This window comes from Falco cherrug, chromosome 5 (genome assembly GCF_023634085.1).
Source record: "Falco cherrug isolate bFalChe1 chromosome 5, bFalChe1.pri, whole genome shotgun sequence".
Classification (NCBI taxonomy): Eukaryota; Metazoa; Chordata; class Aves; order Falconiformes; family Falconidae; genus Falco; species Falco cherrug.
The window spans coordinates 20,697,955-20,717,789 of NC_073701.1; the positions used below are offsets into that span (position 1 = coordinate 20,697,955).

Sequence of the window (19,835 nt, forward strand, 5' to 3'; positions counted from 1 at the left end):
ATCTTTTTGAAATTCAGATCTTTGAACACTAAGAATGAATGAAACATGAATGATACATGAAACCATTAATAGAGCACAATAAATTTACACAGCATATTGCTTAGCGATAGCATCTTACTCTACTTACCAGATCGGTGGAGGTTTGTTAAATTTGTAATATGTGTATTCTTCAGCTATTGAAGGCTGCTTCAAGTTGTGGTGTAACATTTCTCCCAAGTTTTACTGAAAATAACTTGACGCAAAATTTTCAAGTAAGCTAAGAAAAGGAAATCAGACTTAACTGCATTTTATTGCAATCTGTTACTTTTTTCAGAGAAACTTGAATCTCAAATGTTTAACTTTGTTAGTGTGCTTTGGTTTCCAGTCTTTAACAATGGGTGGAATTGATAACTAGTTAAGAAACATAAACCAAAGAAGGAGAAAATCTTCCTTTTGGAATAGAAACCCTGGCATATCTATGTTGATATTGCCACTGTCGTGGAAAGAAGAAACTGGATCAATCTTTCAAGAAGAAACAGAAGACATTTGGTGTTACATTAAGAATCACTCACTGTCTAGTTATAGCTACAAAACCTTTGATTCCTTATGCCATTACTCTCTGAGGTTGTCTTTCAAATTAGAAGATAGTTTAGTGAATATATTCTACTCTTTCTGAGAACTGTTTACTAGTTAATATTTTTATGTTCCCGGTTAAAAAGGTTTTGGGTTATTTATTTTGATGGGAAAGTTAATAAATACAAAGCAGTAAAACAATCTTGAGTCAGTTTGAAAACACATTTTAAATATCAACTAAAGTTTCTATAGTTTTAATGTCTGGTTTAAATTTCAGATGCTGAGCTAAATTCTTGTTTGTTTCTCTGTCTGTGATAAGAGTGTTTGTCTTACTGAATGAAATAATAGCTGTATTGTTCATGCTCCTTTGAGTGAACTAATATTCTCACTCAAACATATTTGTTGGAAAGTTCCAGTTATGCTTGCATGTTAGTTGATTCATATGGTGGTGTGATAGACCATTTTGTGTAACTGTCATTCTGAATTTGGTATAGGATATTCTTTATCAGGATGATCTGTCTAACTCATCTGCCATCCTTGTCCTGTGTATTGCAGAAAAGGAAAAGGACAGATTTTGACACTTAATTGACTGGTTTGCTAACAGTAGCAACCATTATCTGATAAACTTGATATCACTAGTATGTCATGATTAAGATGAAACAGGTACTAGATTTTACATACAACACTGACAAATTCATCTTTAAAATTCAGCACATCCCTAACATTTGTGTGCAGACAGAGAAGACTTTTCAATGCTATTAAGCCAGATAACTCTAAATTAACTCTCTGAGAGTACTTTAGCAAGTTCAGGAAAAGTATGGAATACATTATTCTTATTTTTTATTGTACAATTTTCATGTCTAACAGTAAAATGCTGCATTAACAGATTTTGTTTGTGTGTGTGCTAAAGCTTGCATTTTTGGCTGAGAACCATTTTATGCAATTGATTATAAAAGTAGTGAATATGTGATTCACGCCTGACAGTTGTGTCTTACTAATATCTGAATGTCATTTGTGTTCTACGTAAACATTTGATTATCTCCATCTTATTATTAAGTTTGAATAGAAGTGTTGAGTCATGAAATAGGATTAAATAAAACATGCCAACCAAATGCACTTTATTTTTTAAAAACTTCATTTATATCTCTGATAAATTTTTTGTAGCTCATTATTCTGTATTTGTTTGAATAGAATTAGAGGCACAATGAGATGAGAAGGTGCATCCCACTATTATTTGCAGCATAGTGCTATTCAAAACCACTGCTCCTATCTCTGTATTTTCCTGATAGGCAGTACCAAAAGAGGTTAAAAGTACAATCCTGTCTTGAAAATGTTGCTTATTTTCTTACAAAAAAGATAAACTTGGTGTATCTGTCATATAAAGAATGTGCGTAACCCAGAATGCATTTGTGAATCAGAAAAACATCTTCAATTTATTCCTAGGATATATATTCTTTTAAACTTATTTTTCATATGTACAGAAAATAGAAACTTAATCCTATTGTTACAGTATAGAACAATACAACATGTGCGTGTGGATAAATCAAAGAACTTAAGATACTAAATAAGATACAACTATCAAGAGGCAGTCATCTGCGGCTGCTTGGTTTCCCCCCCAGCCCCTGGCGGGGGGCGGGGTGTGTGTGTCTCTAAATACCGGGGCCCGGATTGAGGACCCTGGGGGGCCATATCTGGCCCACAGGCCGTAGTTTGAGGAACCCTGATCAAGAGTCATGGGGTAGCAATAAGTCATTCTGCAAATATGTTAATGAAAGAAAGACCAAGGAAATTCTTGATGCATTACCTAAGTACGATCAGGTGGCTAATATTAATGAGACCAGAGTAAGATCTCAGTCAAATATATGGAAAAAACAGGGTAGGACATGCTTAAATGACTTCATCAGATCAGTGAAGACAGGTTGACAAATCAGAGTTTTTAGAAAATTGACTGTAACAAGCTTGGTTATTACAGGTTAACTTTGAAAAGACATGGAGAACAGATGATGAAAGATCAAATCTAATACCTGTTTTAGAAAAGGAATATCCAAGGAACTATACACCAGTCAGTTACTAGAAAAACTAGAACAAATAATGAATATGTAATCACCTCTAAGATGGTAAGGGTGAGTAACAGTTTGTCAAGACATTCCATGAAGAAATCATATTGTTTTCTTCTATGAGACAGTAACAGTGCTGGTGAATAGAAGAATCATACTTTTTAACAGTGTCCTGCATTCTAAAAAGCAAGTTGAGGAAGCAGGCAAAATAACTATATGGCAGATAAGCAACTCATTAGAAAATTACTCTGAGAAGTTAGCCAGGAATGACTTAGAGTCAAAATGAAAGGCTACATCTGTCTACAGTTTCACTGAGCATGGTGTTGGGATCCAGACTTCAATTATGTCATTGATAAGCTGAATGATGAAATAGAAATTAAATTTATTAATTTTACATTTGTCATCAGAACTCAAGTGTAATAGGGAAAAAGATTAAAAGCCAAAGCGATCTTGGCAAATTGATGATACAGGAAAGAAGGATGGAGTTCAATATGGAGAAGCACTACATTCCAATCAGGGCATCAAACATCAAGAAGGAAGTTCATCAAATGGAAAGAATTGTAGAAGCCCATTGAAAAATATCAGAAGTCAAAGAAAACCTAACCTAAATAGAAAGATGAACTGAACTGGATTTGTTTCTGCTGGAAAGCAGTGGAATGAGGGGAAATGTAGTAGTCTTCTTATATGGATAAGACTATGACAAAAAAGGAGAGGAATAATACAAAACAGAAAAAAAAAATGTACAGCAAGGAAGTTTCAGGGTAAACATTATGGAAAAATTTCTAACAAAAAGGTTCTTAGGTGCTGAAAAGGGATTACCAGGATGTGTGTGGATTCTTCATCAATGGAAGTCTTTAAGAATAACTTTGACAGAGTTCTTGTAGGAATAACATTTCTATTGTTAAGAACAACAGTGCAAGTATGTATGATGTCTGGAGGGCCTTCATCCTTATATTCTATTTCTGTTTAGTATTTTAAAACATTGCAATTTTTTTCTAGTTCAAAAAGCTGTGTAATTTAGAAATAATTATTCTCTTTGTGTTACCATCATCAGAATGATTTTCATAAAGTCTCATTCAGATAGAAAATTTTCAGTCTGTATACATACTGAAGATTGATAACTGCAATGCTAACCTGTAAATTGTGATTCTTATAGCTCTATTGAGAATTGACAGGTCAGATAAGTGTTTGGTGTTTTGGGTGTCTTTTTTTTTTTTTTTTGTGTGTGTGTGTGGTGGTGTTTTTTTTTCTTTTGTTGTTTTTTTTGTCAAAAGTTTGTATACATTGACCCCTCTAAGTTATCATTAAGACAAAGTAATCTTGAATTACCTACTGCTTAATTATCACTAGCCTGCTATACTGACAATAATAAGGTTATTTTAGAGCCAGAACTGGGAAAAATCCCTGACTAATTGAAACTAGGTTATGTTTTGAAGCAAAGCTGGCTTCTGAGATTACATCATTTGCAAAATTACACTTGAAGCTTGACATTGGAGCAGTAGTTGGCATTATAATGGACCTGTTTGTCATCAAATCCGTTAAAAACAAAACAAATGGGATGACTGTCACTGGTATGGAGGCAATTAGCAGTTTTTCTTATAGACACAGTAATATAATAAGCTTGATTTGCAATTCATCTTTGTGGGCATTTATTTTGTTAAAAAGCTATTTTTTTTCAAATGCTTCTAATTTAAACATTATTTTACCAGTATTTAATTGAAATTTTCTACCACTGAGGAAGATATTTTGTGCTAGGAATCATAGTTTTTTCAAGATTATTTTGACAGTCTTCAACTGACATTTTGGAGAACAATTCCTGTTCTTTCTGCAGAGAAAAGAAGATTCTTTGTGCATTGACTGACATGTTACTTTCCAAAACTAAGCAATGAATATTTTCCTTTGTATTTAATTAGGACTTCTGAAAACACTTCTTATTGGTGTCCATAGAAATATAAAAATGTCAGAACATATTTATTTCCTCTCATAATTTTGAACTACAGCAATTCAGTTCCAGACTTACACACATCTGATATTTGTGTTTATGTTGTTTGTTATGAATTTTAAAATTGCAGGAAAGTGTTACGCTTTATAACCTTCAGCAATGTTTAGAATTGGCTATTAAAAATTATGGAAAGTACACAGATATAACCATCGGTTTAGCTTCACACCAGAAATTCTTTGCTTTCTTTTTTGTTCAGTGAGGAAAAGAAGACAGATGTCAATTGAAGGTTTTATAAGGTACATGAGCTCAGAAGACTCTTCAATATTCAAAAATGAACACAGAACTGTCTACCAAGATATGAACCACGCATTATGTGACTATTTTATTTCATCTTCTCACAACACCTATTTGACATCTGACCAGCTAATAGGGTCCAGTGATCTATGGGGATATATCAGGTATTTAGATACTGTTTTTAAAACATTCTTTGGCTTTTGGTTGTTGTTGTTTTAAATGAATACTGTCACATATAATCCTACTTGGTAATAAGGAACAAAACCATCATAGATACAAGTAGAAAATGTGAGAGTGGTCTTTTAATTTGTGTGTATACTTTTCAATATATTACCCAAACCATCTGTTCATAGTCTGGAAACCATCCATTTTTTCACTTACATCTCAAAAAATCAGCCTCACAGCAAATGAAAACTATAGTATGCTGCACAGTATATGATTAAATCAGTTTTTAATTTCAACATGCCACGCAAGAATAAATAACTCCCTGAAATAAATGTAGAATTCCTGGGCAAATGCTAATATACAGGACTTAAGGGCACAGTACAGTGGAGTATGTCCAGGATATCTGTGACCAATGTATGTTGCAATGCGGTTAGTTTAGAAACAACAACAACATGGGCACTGTAGGAGCTAGGAAGGAGAACAAACGTTGAGTGTGCAATGTATGACTCAAAGAGGATAAGGAAACCAGGATGCTTTTTTGCCAAGACACATTTAGAAGAAATGATGAGGGAAGGAGAAAATGGTTTATGTATTAAAGGCAATACAGAGAGGAACAGAAAGTATGAAAAATTTGGAAGACAGGTGTCCAGCATTCTTATTCCTTTGTACTACTTTAGTGAAGTGAAAGAAACACTAATTAATTTCTTTCTAACAGTATTTTAAATTATATGACATTAATACTATATTGCTTTAAGTAATTGCAAAGTGAGTATAAAACCCCCTCTCTTCCTCTTAAACTGCTATTTGTGTAGGGAAAATGTAAAATACTAAAATAAGCTAGAAGCATCTCTGTGAGATTGTTAGTATGTAAAGGGCACCATGTAAAAGGCAGATTGGTAATTAGTCTGTAAGAAATGTTTAAATTAATAACAAGCCAAATATTAGAAACCTAAGACCTTTAAGGGTGCCATTACCATATTAAAAATTAAACCAAAGTAAATTTAAGGTATCTGAGAAGCTTTATCACTTCCTTTTAGAAATAAGGTAGAAGGAGATTATGTAAAGACAAGTACAATCTGATGTAAGTGTGATGCTGTTATTTTTAAGTGTAATGATTCTCAAACTTGCAGACAAATCTTGGAATAATAATAATAACAATGATAATATAAAAGGCTCTTTCAAACGTTTTGTCTTTTAAGCAACTGTTTTCCATCATTCCAATATTCTTTTGTTTAAATCTTTGACTCTACTGAATACTGAAAGTTATTCAGTTATTAGTCCTTAATTCCCTAATGAAGTTTATTACCTAAAATGTTTAAGATAAACAATAGAAAATATAGCTCTGTCTCATATCTGTATCATTCTATAGAATTTCTTTTCTTTGCAATGAAAAAGTAGGGGGTGTTGTAATTATTCAAAGTGCTTGTAATCAGAAATACAGTGACTTGTGTAAGAAAGTGTGTTATCTTTCTTTTGAGTATAAAATTGTTTCTCCTCTTTTTGTTCTTTTGAAGCGCTCTCTTAAAGGGATGTCGTTGCCTGGAAATTGACTGCTGGGATGGCTCAAACAATGAACCTGTTGTGTATCATGGTTACACTTTAACAAGCAAAATTCCATTTCGTTCTGTAATTCATGTGATAGACAAGTATGCATTTGTGGTACGTATCTATATGTTGGTTAAAATGTGGTGATGGCTTTAACAAAGCCCATGGACTTGGTTGTTGTCAGAGATTCACCAGGGTAAAAAAAAATCTGAACAGAGACAGTGCTTGTGGCAGTGGGCATTGTTGAAATAAATTATGGGAAATAGTGTTATCTGTTCTTAATATCTTTTAAAATTTTATTTAAGAAACGGTAAACATATTTTACTGATAATGATTATAAACCAAACTTGGTGCAAGGAATTCAGAAGACCTTACACAGCTTGTTAGGTGGAATTTGCACCTGAGGTCATTTAAGCAAGGACTGAATATAAAGTGATCAGCTACTTCAGAATTAGTCCAACGTTTCACCACTTCACATCTTTTGTATTTTTTTACTTCACTTATTCTTTTGTTGCTATCAGTCTGTCTTATATCCTATGGCTGAATTTATAAAACAGAGAAAAATGTTAGATAATAGCTGAGTTTGAGACTCAGTCTGTTTTCCATTTCCTCTCGTTTTGAATTCAAGGCCTGGTAAAGGTTACCATCTACCGCTGTCTTTTTGTTGAACGACTCATTAGGGCAATGTCCCTCCTGCCTATGTCTGGTAAAGCAGCAAAAGCTGGAGAGCTTGTGGCACTGTCTCAGTCTTTTGTGTAGGTTTCTGGCAAAACTTCTGCTCAAATGAAGTCCTGAACTATTAACATAACTGTTGTATTCAGGCCAGCATTATGTGTGTGAATATATACACCTGTGATCATACATTTATATGGATTTTTGTACATATATATTTATAGCATGCTCAGGCTTAAGCAGAGCTCTATTTTTTCTGTCCTGATTTCTATATAAAATTAATTAGCCGCTGATTTGAAAAGACAGTGAAAACAACAATATGGTTTTATATCACTGTTCTTCACAACCTGTTAGATACAACTCTCCTGGTTTTGCTAATATACAGCACATTGTATATAACTATAACACAAATGTAATTTAACAGGCTCAAGTTACAATAAGATGATAAAATCACAGTAGGTAATGGTTTGTACCAGCTGTCTATCCAGGTTAAGGTGTGCTTCTACTGGTGGTCAATAGCAAACGCTCAGGGAAAATGTGTAAAAACAAGGTAAACATAAAATTATACTTCCCTTAGAAATTGACAGTTTAGGTCCTGCCCAAGTAAATATTTTATTCAGAGTATTTGTTTTATTAGCCACCACTATTACTGGCAGCTTCTGAGATTTATTTGTACAGTCTAAATGGGCATGTCTCATTTGAGCTATTCACTAATTTTTACTTGATTTCCTATGTTTCACCTGTCTGGCTTGAGTACTGTGATAAGTGAGGTGTAAAGAGTCCTCAGAAAAGGTTTTGATATTATAAAAAAATATGCATAGCTTGTTCATGTGAAGGCAATGAATTCTGACCAAATTTTAAGGACACTGTGAACTTGAAACATAGTAAATTATGTCATGAGTTAAATCAAAAGACACTTAATCCTGGTTTACTTTGTCAATTGTAATTTTAGAATCTGATTTTACCTTTTAAAAACAAACAAACAAAAAATCTCTTTTCTCATAACAAAACTGTGTAAACAATGGAGAAAATTTTGTACACAAACCAAACGCTCTACCCTATAAAGCAGAGAAATATTTTAAATCTCTGGCTACAGTGGCTACAATTTATATTTAGCTGAGTCAATTTTGCCTTGTTTATAATTGTTTTTTCATTGTCCTTTAAAATAAATTTAGCCACTAAAGGAGCTATCACTAGAATATCTCAGATGTAAATTTAAAGGTACATGATTATGTGAAACTTTCCAAGTTCTACCTATAGATACATGAAAATTGCAATAATTTTGTTTTCTATTTTTCTTTTTCCTTATTTTCCCTTATTGAAATTTTTTTTTCAGAAAACTTAATCATTATTTCAAAAACATTAATCTACCAAATGTGGTAATTCCCTGTTGGGATGACTTAGTCAACAGGATTAGAGAGCAGTAATGTTATAACCTTTAGGTGCAAAAGAAAGAGAAGATACTAGGTCTGAAGAAATGAGGATTTCTTTAAGTTTGAAAAACACCAAAATGGTCAACATTGATATCTTCAGAATATGGAATGTTTTAAGTCTCCTTTGAAATCAACCTAAATAATTTTTTAAGCTTTGGTGTGTCTGGGAGGTTTTATTCTATCTTCCTTTTTTTGGCGTAATTCCTCTTCTTTCTTTGTAAGTTCATTTGTTGAGAACCACCGTCTCAGACACACAGTAGTCAAAGCATCGTTCTTTAGAAGCTCTGTGTATCAGCTGAGCCATTAACTGTGAGAAATTTTGCTTTTTGTTTCCGGGTTTTACTCTGCCTTGTGCAATTGAATCAGCCTGATCTCTGGCTCATTTAACACTTCTTTTCTCTCCACCTTCTTTACATCCAACATTAATCATTGTTACATGCCTCTGATAACTTCTTTTCTATGGATTATTGGACAAATACACTTCAATATATGCTTTCCAAATATCAGCACAGACATTACCTGGTTTCTCTAATAAAGTATTGTGTTCTTCTTAACTGATCTTCATTTGATTTACCAAGGGTTTTTTCATCTCTGTATATGTCTAACCTTGTCTTAACCCCTTTTAACTTCCTGAGGATGTGTGTTTATTCTCCTTCAGTTGTGCTTTCTCTTTTCTATAAATATTGTGAACATTTTATTGTAGTACTAACCCGAAACACCAACATATATTCTGAAAGTTTTGAAAATAAACAAAAAATACAGATTACCAAGGGGGCTTTTGTAAGATATTTTTGGAAGTCAAGTGGTTCTCTTAATTTGTTGATAATAAAAGCCTTTAAATTGTATTTCCAGGCATCTGACTATCCAGTTATACTGTCTTTGGAGAACCACTGCAACCCTAAGCAACAGGAAGTAATGGCAGAATGTTTAGAAACTATTCTAGGTGACAAACTTCTTACATCAACAATTGGTGATACAGAAGTGACTCAACTACCTTCTCCTGAGGTAAAAACATTGCTTTTTATTCTGTGAAAGATAGGGGAAAAAAACTGGTTTGGGTTTTTTCTTTAATCTTTTGAAACTGAATTTATGAAACTGCTCGTCTGGTGTCTGAAATAAACTCCAGGTGGTAACAAAAAATAATTAACCAACACCAAAACACTCACATGAAAAGATAAAGAAAACAGAAAAAGCAAAAATGAATCATGTGGATTGATATGGAAGTTTTCATTTAAAGGAAAACTGCAGTACTGCAGTGAAGCACATATTTGTCAAAAGCTAACATACTAACATTTTTGCAAAGCTTTAGATCTCGCAGTTAAAATCAAACCAACATTCAGTGTTCTGGATGCTTTAAAAGTTTTATTTTATTTTATATACAAATACAGTTAAGTAAAGTTTGTGGGTTACAGTTTATTTTATATCAAAACATGCAGCTGTACTAATGTGTTTTGATATTTTGCACCATACTTACTAACACTGAATAATCTTGCATATCAAAATCCGAACAGCTGCACTGAAACTACTCTGATTTTTTTAAAAGTGAACTATTACTTAATATGGATTAAGTTATCGTAGTGTTCTTCATCTACAGTAGTCCTATGCTGGAGACATGGTAACCTAAAGACAGAAATGAGTATCTGCCTTTAAAAAGAGCAGATTTATATATAGGGAATAGCTTGCCAAAGACTGCAGAAGTAAATACTAGTAAATCTGAGCTTTGAATCTGAGAGCTATGCAAACACCTGATTAATTTGGGAAATTTCAAGTTATGGAAACATAGTGTTACATTGAACAGCTTCAAAGTTTCTGTTGACCTCCAAATTAAGCATTTTGAGGTTAAACTTGAACAATCTCCTCTCCTCTCCTTGTCTCCTCCCTTCCTTTTCTCTGAAGTGAAGCTTCCCATGTTTTAGTCTTAAAAGAGGAAAAAAAGTGTGATTTTTAAACAGTATGCTTTAACTAAAATTAAAAAATCTTCACTTTAAACATGTTAGTATATGTTTTCTGCTATTTTTTTTAATGTTAGATTGAAAGAATTTTCTGAAATTTAAACATTATTTAAATGGAAACCTGAATCTATGTTTTTTTGTCAATAACAATGTTGATGAAACTATTTCATTGAGGTCTGTTACTGCAAAAACATTCTTTCTCAGTGTGTTTCTCCCTAAGGCAGTGTTTCTCAGCTGGTGGCTTGAGACCCCTGGGATATGAAGCCAGAAAAGGCAATTAGATGGGTGTTGAAATTTTTATTGCAAACAAAAATAAATAAATTCCCATTGTTCCAGTCTTTGCACATAATATTCTTTCAAGGACAAAAGATTTTTTTCTAGTCCCTTGTAACACAAATACATGCATACATATAAAACAGTTATTTAAGCTTGTCACTGTTATCAGTGATGTATCAGATATATTTTATACCTTTTTTTTTTTTCTTTAGAGTAACTGAAAAAGGAACAATGCAAACAAAAATGTGGGAGGAAACACTGTCATAAGGAAGGACAACACACAAAGAAATGTGTTTTTTCTAAAGGATTTGTTAGAGAAAAAACATTTTTGAAGTAGTGTGTCCAAAAAACATCCTAAAGTATTACCATACTTTTATAGATTGTAGCATTATATTTTTTATATCACGCTGCCCAATATCACTTTGCAACCTTGAAAAGTGTTGTGTAAATTAGAAAAAAAAAATAAACTGCGTTAAACATGAGAGTTTGATCCTGTGCAGCCTGCTCTAGGTGAACCTGCTTCAGCAGGGGGGTTGGACTAGGTGATCTCCAAAGGTCCCTTTCAAGCCCATCCATTCTGTTGTTTTGTGATTCTGTTTGTTTTAAAACTTCTCAAAGAATAGCTACATTCAATCTAATAGGTGTACAAAGATCCTTTGTCCTCTGTAGCAAACACAAAATCAGTGTACTGCATCTGAACCATGGAGTCACTGAATCACATACTTACAAAGATTACTTTATGTGAGATATGTCCCTTAACAGATGATTACTGTGATATAGGGAATTCATTCTTGATATTGCCTAGGTTATAATTTTTGTAAGTCAGCTCTGAAGAATTTTTGTCTGAAAATGCATTGCTGGGTTCCATGCTTATTCCTCATTTAAATGTATGCTCTTCAGGTGAAATTCATTCTATTGAACTTTTAATCTTTTAAAATTATGTGAGTTGTATTTCACGTCTATGTAGGATGTAAGAGTTATCTAAATAATAACACTCTTCTCAGCTGATTTTCAAAAGTCTGAATTTAATACGTCATTATATTGAGACTGAACAAGGCTTAGGATCACCTTCATTTCTCTTTGTTGCTCTGATCAAGCACTTAAGAAAAATCATAAGGATGGTATTTTGCAATGGAAACATGTAGTTATGATTGAATTTGCAAATAGAATAGTAAGCTTGACTTTTTTGGCTAGCATCTTTTTGAAGAACAACTTTTGGTCCATGTTCAAAAGCAGTTTTGTGGCATCACATCCTTAAAGTTTGGGACCTTGTACATATTCAAGGCTTGAGTAAATTGATTAATCATTTGAGAGAGCCAAATGCCGAACTTAGACTTAAGCAGTGTAAGAGATGTTACAGAACCATAAATGATGAATTTTAAATGCTGTTCATGAGAAGGATTCTCAGTCAGTGTAAAAAAAAAAAAAGAAGTTTTCACTCATATCGTTTACTGTTCCACTTTTTTCAAGACAGCACTAGCAAGAATAGGGAAGAAGCTATTGCATCTGCTATGCTTCTATAGGAACCCAACTGGTAAAGCCATGCCAGGAAGAAAATTGTATCAGAAGTGTTAACACCATTAACAGAGTAAAGATGTTGCTCTTTAAATGTGACAGTCTTCTGATTTCTGGTACAAGTCTAATAAAATATAGTAAGTGTCAGCATGATTAAAGTTCATTGTAGTTGTTCAGATAGGAGATTGGTTCAACAAAATGATAAATGTTCATTAGCATGGCTCAAATACAGTACATACACTTGCTTAGAGGCTGATACAACCAATAGCCTGATAACTCATTTTGAAAAATATTAATATGAATAATGTACTCAAGTGAATTGGTACATGAGTATCTTTACTAGCAAAATTCTTATTAGATAACTTTATCTATCTATATTCATACACAACAAAAAAAGAAAGCTTTGAAATCAGTTTCCTCTCTTGAAACTTTCCTATGTAACTCATTTATATTTATATGTGAACCTGTACCTTTCATTGAGTATTGAAATAAAGGAAATGGAAAATATAGCAAAAAGCAACATTTTGAAAAAGAAATCGTTATAAACTATAATTTAGCCTACTAACAGGTCTGAAGTTTTCTTTGTAGAGTTCGGCATCTTCTGTGGTCAACATACATTCCCTTCACTTAGATTATCAGCTTTTTCCTTAGCATGTTTTAATGTATATTTTTAAATACGTTTTAAATGTTAATTTAAAATTATGATTTTGTCATTGGTGATTCTTTTTTTACTGTTACACTGTCTTATATTAAAGCAAAATAGGTGGTAAATTGCTTATATGCTAAAATATTTACTTATCTTGATTGTAAATTAATATGAATATCACACTGAAGTAGTTCAGTATGAAGGTGAATATACCTTAACATATCTTAATCTGAGCTCCACCCTCCTCCCTTCTGGCTGGATCTCAGCAAGGAAGATGGGAGGGATTGAAAGGGTAGAGTCTTTTATTCTTTATCGAAATTAACAGTAACCACAGAGACATTTTTTATAATGTGCTCTGTTAGAGAATATTCCAACCTAATAATATCCCTAGGGACACAGCACAGACCTCTTTACTGCCACATGTGCCTAGAAATGCAAGGAGCATAATTCTATACCTCAGGTCCTCTGTCTGCATCACAACAGGTTATTGATCATTTAGTTGTCAGCTTTTATGTTCATGACCTGTGCTATTGCTGCCTTTGGCAGGTTTTTTTCAAAATCTGCTTGTAAGATCCCTCAAAGACTTGGCTTTGGACTTGCCAGTTTAGTCTTCCTTCCCTTTTTCTCTCAGACTTTTTTTGCAAGGACCTTCAATATCCAGCTTCTCCTGCCACATCAGACTGAAAGATTATGTTTCTTAGATGAGAAATCTTCCTCATCTGACAGCTACTGTTGTTATTCTTAATTTTGCTCTTCCTGTGAAGGGGCACATGCAGCTTATGCAAGGCTTCCTTTTAACACCCACTTCTCAATGTTCTTTAAGATATGAATCAAATAGTACCCTTGTCTGTAAAAGAAGTGAAATACCACACCATTTCTCCAAACACTACATAGAAATATTTACCAGTTACAGATTCTTATTTAGATCTTGAAGATTTGGAGATCTCCACGGAAATTATTTTCTCCTTCACTTGTCTGATCAATCTCCTACTTGCTTTTCTAGTAGGCTTTGAGCTACACCTTTATCAGCTGAGATGATTCTGTGTGCCTGGAAGAAGGATTAAAATGTAGAGCAAACCCATTCTTAGGTGCGCCTTTGGACCACAGCTCATGAGTGATGTCTCCTACCGTTGTAAATCTAAGTGAAAATCACAGGGAGATCCAGAAAAGAAAGTTGGATGGTCACTGCTTTTTCTCAATACCTGCTTGCCTTGAAACAAAAACCCCAGAAAATTTCAGGAAAAGAGGTTTTGAAATTCTTTAGTCTCAGTCATAAGTTCTCCCTACAGCTGACTATACTAGTACTGTTAATTCCCTGGAATATTATTGTATTCTGTAGCAACAATCAATTCTTCCTCTACATATGAAGCAGCAGAAAGAGAAGGCTTTTGCACTGTTTCTTTCTTTCACACACCCTTTAGCCAATGAGATAGACTGAGGCTACCCTTGAGCTTCATCAGTCTCTCCTACCATATCTATCCTCTTATCTCCTTCCCACACAGATATTTTGACGCCCAAAGCAACAGACCCAGTACAATCCTCTCCCTGCAGTCTTGGTCACTTGGTCACTATGATGCTTCTAAAGAGACTTCATGAACTTCCTTTAATATTCAGTGCAATATCATGTCCTTTGAGTGAATTTCCATGTCAAATTGTATTTGACATCACTGACTGGTGCCAGATGTCTTTTTGATTGCACAGAGAAAGTCTGTGTGTGTTTTCATATTTCTATTATGTCTGGAGTCCTCAGGTAAAACAAGACAAGGCACTACCAGCTAAGGGTCCTGTTTTTCAGTGGGATCTAACTACTGCCAACAGCTGTAAAAGGTCAAGCTGTTTAGCTATTAGCAAATTGATCCTCTCTTTATCTTGGAAGTTTAATTCCTGAGTGGGTCTTTTTCTGGTAGATGAATCAGAAATAAAATCTTGCAAAATAGTTTTAAAGGACAGATTGTTAGAACACATACCCTTTTACCCAGAATTGTGTCAGGTTTTCACTTCATCCAGAAAATTAGTCTGCCAGTGTCACCCCTTCTAATTTCCTTCTTTGGGCATGTTTTGCTTTTTTGTATTTTTAGTAAAACAATATTTAGAAAGATTCTTTCATGTATTTTCACAACACAGAATTGGAATTTTTAACGTAGGGGGCTTCTCCCTAGATAACTGTATCATATGAGAACTTGTTATGAGATAGCTAAAACGTACTTCTGATGTAATTAATATCCATTTAACTAGAGCTCAGTGTTGATTTGAAATATCTCAATAACTGTGATTTATAAGGCTGCCACAATGACATCCATTCACACTTTTACTAAGCATGATTCTCTCCTTGAATCATTGAAGAATGCTGCTGGTGGGTTTTTTAACAGTTGTACTTAACAATAGTCTCTTGTTATTTCCATTCAAGATAAATTTTGTCAGTGCCTGAAAAGCTTCCTCCCTGTTAGACTTCATGGAAAGTGTGGCATCTTTACTCTGTATTAGTATTTAGGACAGTAATATAATTCCTGAAATAGAAAATTATGTAAAACTTTTAACTGATTTTAGCCTTGTTACTTAGCAAGATTTTCAGAATTTGATGTTTCTTTTAATAAGCACCTACAGCTTGTCAGGAGAGGAGAAGAGGGAAGAACATGCTAAATTTAAATAGGGGAAGCTATTCTTCTGTTTTTAATACTCATGACCCAAATCCAGGATTTGTTCACTACATTTCAAAGGACTGAATTTTGTCACTTTTTACATTAATTGCAGTGGTAAACAGGTGGATTTGCCTGATCCATTCCAAAGTGCTTGTGATTTTGTCTTGGAGTCTTGCATTACTTCAGCTGTTCTGATTTGCATTGTACATCACATTAACCAGAATATACATTTAGCACAAGACCAAAGTTTTTTCATTTAATTATTTAAATATTTGTTTCAATTGATCTTGGAGGCTTTTGCTTATCCCAGCTTTGAAGTCCCATTATGCTCTAGGGAAGATCTATTATGCTTTACGTATTTAAATGTTTTAGTATGTTTCCTGCTTTTATATGAGTACATAGTAAATATGTATTTTAAAAATATTTTGTATTTTATATTTAAACTAGAAAAGAGAAGTTATAGTGAATGTTTAGACTTTCAGATCATTATCTGCTTAAAGGATTCAGACATTATTACAAAAAGATGCCACATGTTTAGCACTGCTTGTTACCAATTAAAGAACTTGAATTTCACATACTCACTGATTTTGTAACCATACATTTGTTATATATATTTTTTTAAAGATCTGTTTGAAGCTCAGACTTAAAATCCACATACTATGGATTTTAAATCCATATACTAATGGATTTTATCCATATACACAGCATAAAAAGAGACATGTACTATGGTTTTTTTTCAGTTCATGGTTCATTTTCAGTGACTTGGGTTAACTATTGCTGGAATATGCTTCTAGCAAAAAAATAGCAAAATATATTCTTGCTAGAGTATTTTTTGTAACTACTTTTGAAAAGAAAGCTGTGCTTTTAAAATGTCATTAATAACAGAAAAAATAGTTTGTCCTACCTCAGGGTATTTATATCTTTGTTAACAGTTCATAAACAGAATTTTAGTAACTGATTTAAAACATCGTGGCCCATTTTTACGTGATGCCACAACATATGATCTTTTTTTTACTTAAAGCAATTTTACATATAGGAGGCAGTAATATATCCATAGAAAGGTTTTCCTTCCCTTCTATACCAGATTTTTTTTATTTTTTTAAACATTTATTTTATAGAATTAAATCTTGCCTATGAATAACAAAATACAAGACCAAAAGTGGCTAGAATTGCTTTTAGATATTGGGAAATATAAAGATGCAGAAGAAAATTCAGAGGTCTTTAAAAATATAAGTAGCATTACTCATATAAAGCTCTTCTAAAAATATCACAGAAAAAAAATGAGTGCCTCAATAAGAAATGAAGGAAATGTTAAAGGGCATCCTTATTCTGAATCACCACTGCACAGACACTAATCAAATCTTACACTAGCATGGCATTGATAGATATTAAGCATAAAATATCTTATTCCACTGACATACTGACAAACTACTAATACAAGATCTGAAGCGATAAGGGGATTATCAGCAATGGAGATTGCAATGTAAATAAATGGAGTGTCTTATTTCTTTGCCTACGGCTGCGGTTTCTGTTATAAAGTTTTGGTTTGATATATATATGTTTCTATCATCCACACTTTTCATATTTACTTAATGGATACCTTAAAATACAATATTTCAGTTCTGTTTTATTTAATGTGTATGTATTTGTTCCTTGTTTCTGTAAACTTCCCAGCAGTATAGCCTTCCTTTAAACTAGTGCATATGAAATTTAAGGAATATTTTTGTAGATCACTTTATCCAGGAACCTAACTCCTGTTACTCACTGGCATTTGCTGTATATAGAAGTAGAGATGAATGACTGTTACATAACAGGTGTTGTACTGTGAATATTATTTCATAAATCTAAGGAAATTTATACTCATAGGATTCAGTTGCATACATGAAAACCATATTATTAGAAATTATAAAATTTAATGATTTTTTCTCCCTACATTCTGTATTATGTAAGTTGAAACATGTCCCTTTAAAAATAAAGAAACTGCTTAGGGAACAAATTACCAAACTCTTAGTTTTCCTGACCAGGTAAGATCGGCATGAGGATCCACTGTACAGTGACATAACAACAAAAGTCGGTACACTAGACAGATGTGCACAAATGCATTAATCAAATAGGGGAACAAATTTCCAGCAGCTGTAATAATGGCTAAAAAAAAAAATAAAATTAATATCAGATACATGTGTATAAGTCTCTATATAAAAATGAATTCATGCACAGCAAAAAACCCATACATCCTTTGTCTTAACTGACCATCAGCTCTAACACGTAATTAACTTCCTACCTTAATCTTGCTCGCAGTTTCAGCACCTGTGTATCTGTGTGGTGGAGAGCCTTTTTTCGTATCATGGGATTAGATACCTATTTTCTTTTGTGTACTTTGGTCCCCAGAGTCTGTTTGTTTAATTTGCTTTGACTTCTGCCTCACCAATATCTATCTTCATTGTGCTACCTCACTTCATTGCAGTTAATAAACAGCTTTGAATGTGGGTTAAACACTACTTAGATAGGAAAACCTAGGAACAATCCATACATAATTCTAATTACTACTGTTTAACCTCTTTTCTACAGGAATTAAAATTCAAAATTCTGATAAAAAATAAAAAAGTTGGAACAATTGAGGAAGGTATAATCAGGAGAAATCTTGACAGTCATGGTGAGACAGGGGAAATTTCCGAATTTGAAAATACGTTCAATGAAGATGAGACCGATGAAAAATACCCTCTTTACCCACAGAGTGATTCCTTAAAAAGAAAAAGTGGACGTAGACATTCATCCCCACCTCGAAAAAAGGCAAAGGTAACTTTTGTCTCAGTTGAACTTAGAAAACACATAGATGTATGCCAGCTTTTTTTTAAAAAATAAGGATTATCTTTAAATAGAGACTAAATTTAAAAGGTAGGGTTTAAAATTGCTTAGAGCGATGTTTTTTTGCAATAGTATGTTTTAGCTCAAAGTTTCAGAGTTTTCCTGATTCTTACAAGACACTCCAAACTGGAACATATTTTAGTATCAAACAAAAAACAACCCTTCCCTATGCTCCCATCCTAAACATCATGTGCATTTTTCACTTTCAAGTCTTGTACTTGTCCCAGGTGCTCAATACCACAATATATCGAACAACAAAGTTGCCCAACAGCTTTGTTGGTCTCAAGCTCTCCTGGAGTTATGCATGGAGAACACTCATAGCAGTTCCTGATGATGGAGGACAGAGCTAACAATCTCTTCCTGCAGTTCACCAGTCTATTTTGGAGATTTTAAAGAGTTCCTGTTCCTCTATTTTCTTTGATTCTGGATTTATGCATGAATTAGGTGTAGAGTTCTTGTCGTGCTAAAACAGCTTTAAATACTTACAATGGGAAAGACATTTTTATATTTGTCGTGTAAAGACTTAACATTAAATACTATTTCTGAAATAGAATGTAAAAACTGGATGTAATCTTTTCGGTAGTCAAATTGAACTTATTTTTTTGATCAAGTAATAATTATCTGCCATGGAAATCTATTGCTCCATCAGGGTTCAAGCTGCTTTGTTCAAGTTTTTTAAGTAGGCAGGAAGCACCCCAGTATCCAGTAATTTTCCACATATCATGCTGTATTTATCTAAATGTGGGTAAACCGGTAATGCTCCTTAGGGTTCAGTGTTTTTGCTGAGAGTCTCTTCCTCTGTGTCTCTTTTCACTAAGTGATTTTAAGGTCAAGAGCTTTGCTTCTTTCTCTTTCTATCTGATATAGAAAGATAGTAAAAAAAAAATCTGAAGAAGTATGGATTCCTTTTTGAACAAGGGAGGCCAAATTTCCAGATAACAGGGTCACATATATTTGTAACATCACATTACAGACCAGAACATATACCACATACATCTTTTTCACAGGCAGAAAAGAAAATGGTTTCTGGGCTCTCACTTTATTGGAGTGGGACTATTTATTCTGAGTTTCCACTCTATTGCTCTGTTGAAGGGTGGGAGAGCATTTGAATCCACACTCAACATACTGTAGTGATGTTGTTGCCTTTGGTTGCATCGCTGCCTTCCACATCCACAGACTTGCATTACTCAGGAGTTCTGTGACAGTAGACTCCTATTGTTCCTCATGGGATGTAGCCCCAGAATAATTAATGCACTTGAACTTTTCATAGCTTAAGAACTAT

At 33.4% G+C, this 19,835-nt stretch overlaps 1 protein-coding gene across 1 annotated transcript in view; it reads left to right on the forward strand.

Moving 5' to 3' along the window:
- The window catches only part of PLCZ1 (phospholipase C zeta 1), a 48,308-nt gene that overhangs the window by 5,039 nt on the left and 23,434 nt on the right, over positions 1-19,835 (forward strand). Inside the window, exons 4-7 of the mRNA XM_005440820.2 lie at positions 4,808-5,009; positions 6,525-6,669; positions 9,513-9,665; positions 18,257-18,484. Of these exons, the coding sequence (XP_005440877.1) occupies positions 4,808-5,009; positions 6,525-6,669; positions 9,513-9,665; positions 18,257-18,484 (728 nt within the window). The remainder of the gene's footprint in view (positions 1-4,807; positions 5,010-6,524; positions 6,670-9,512; positions 9,666-18,256; positions 18,485-19,835) is intronic.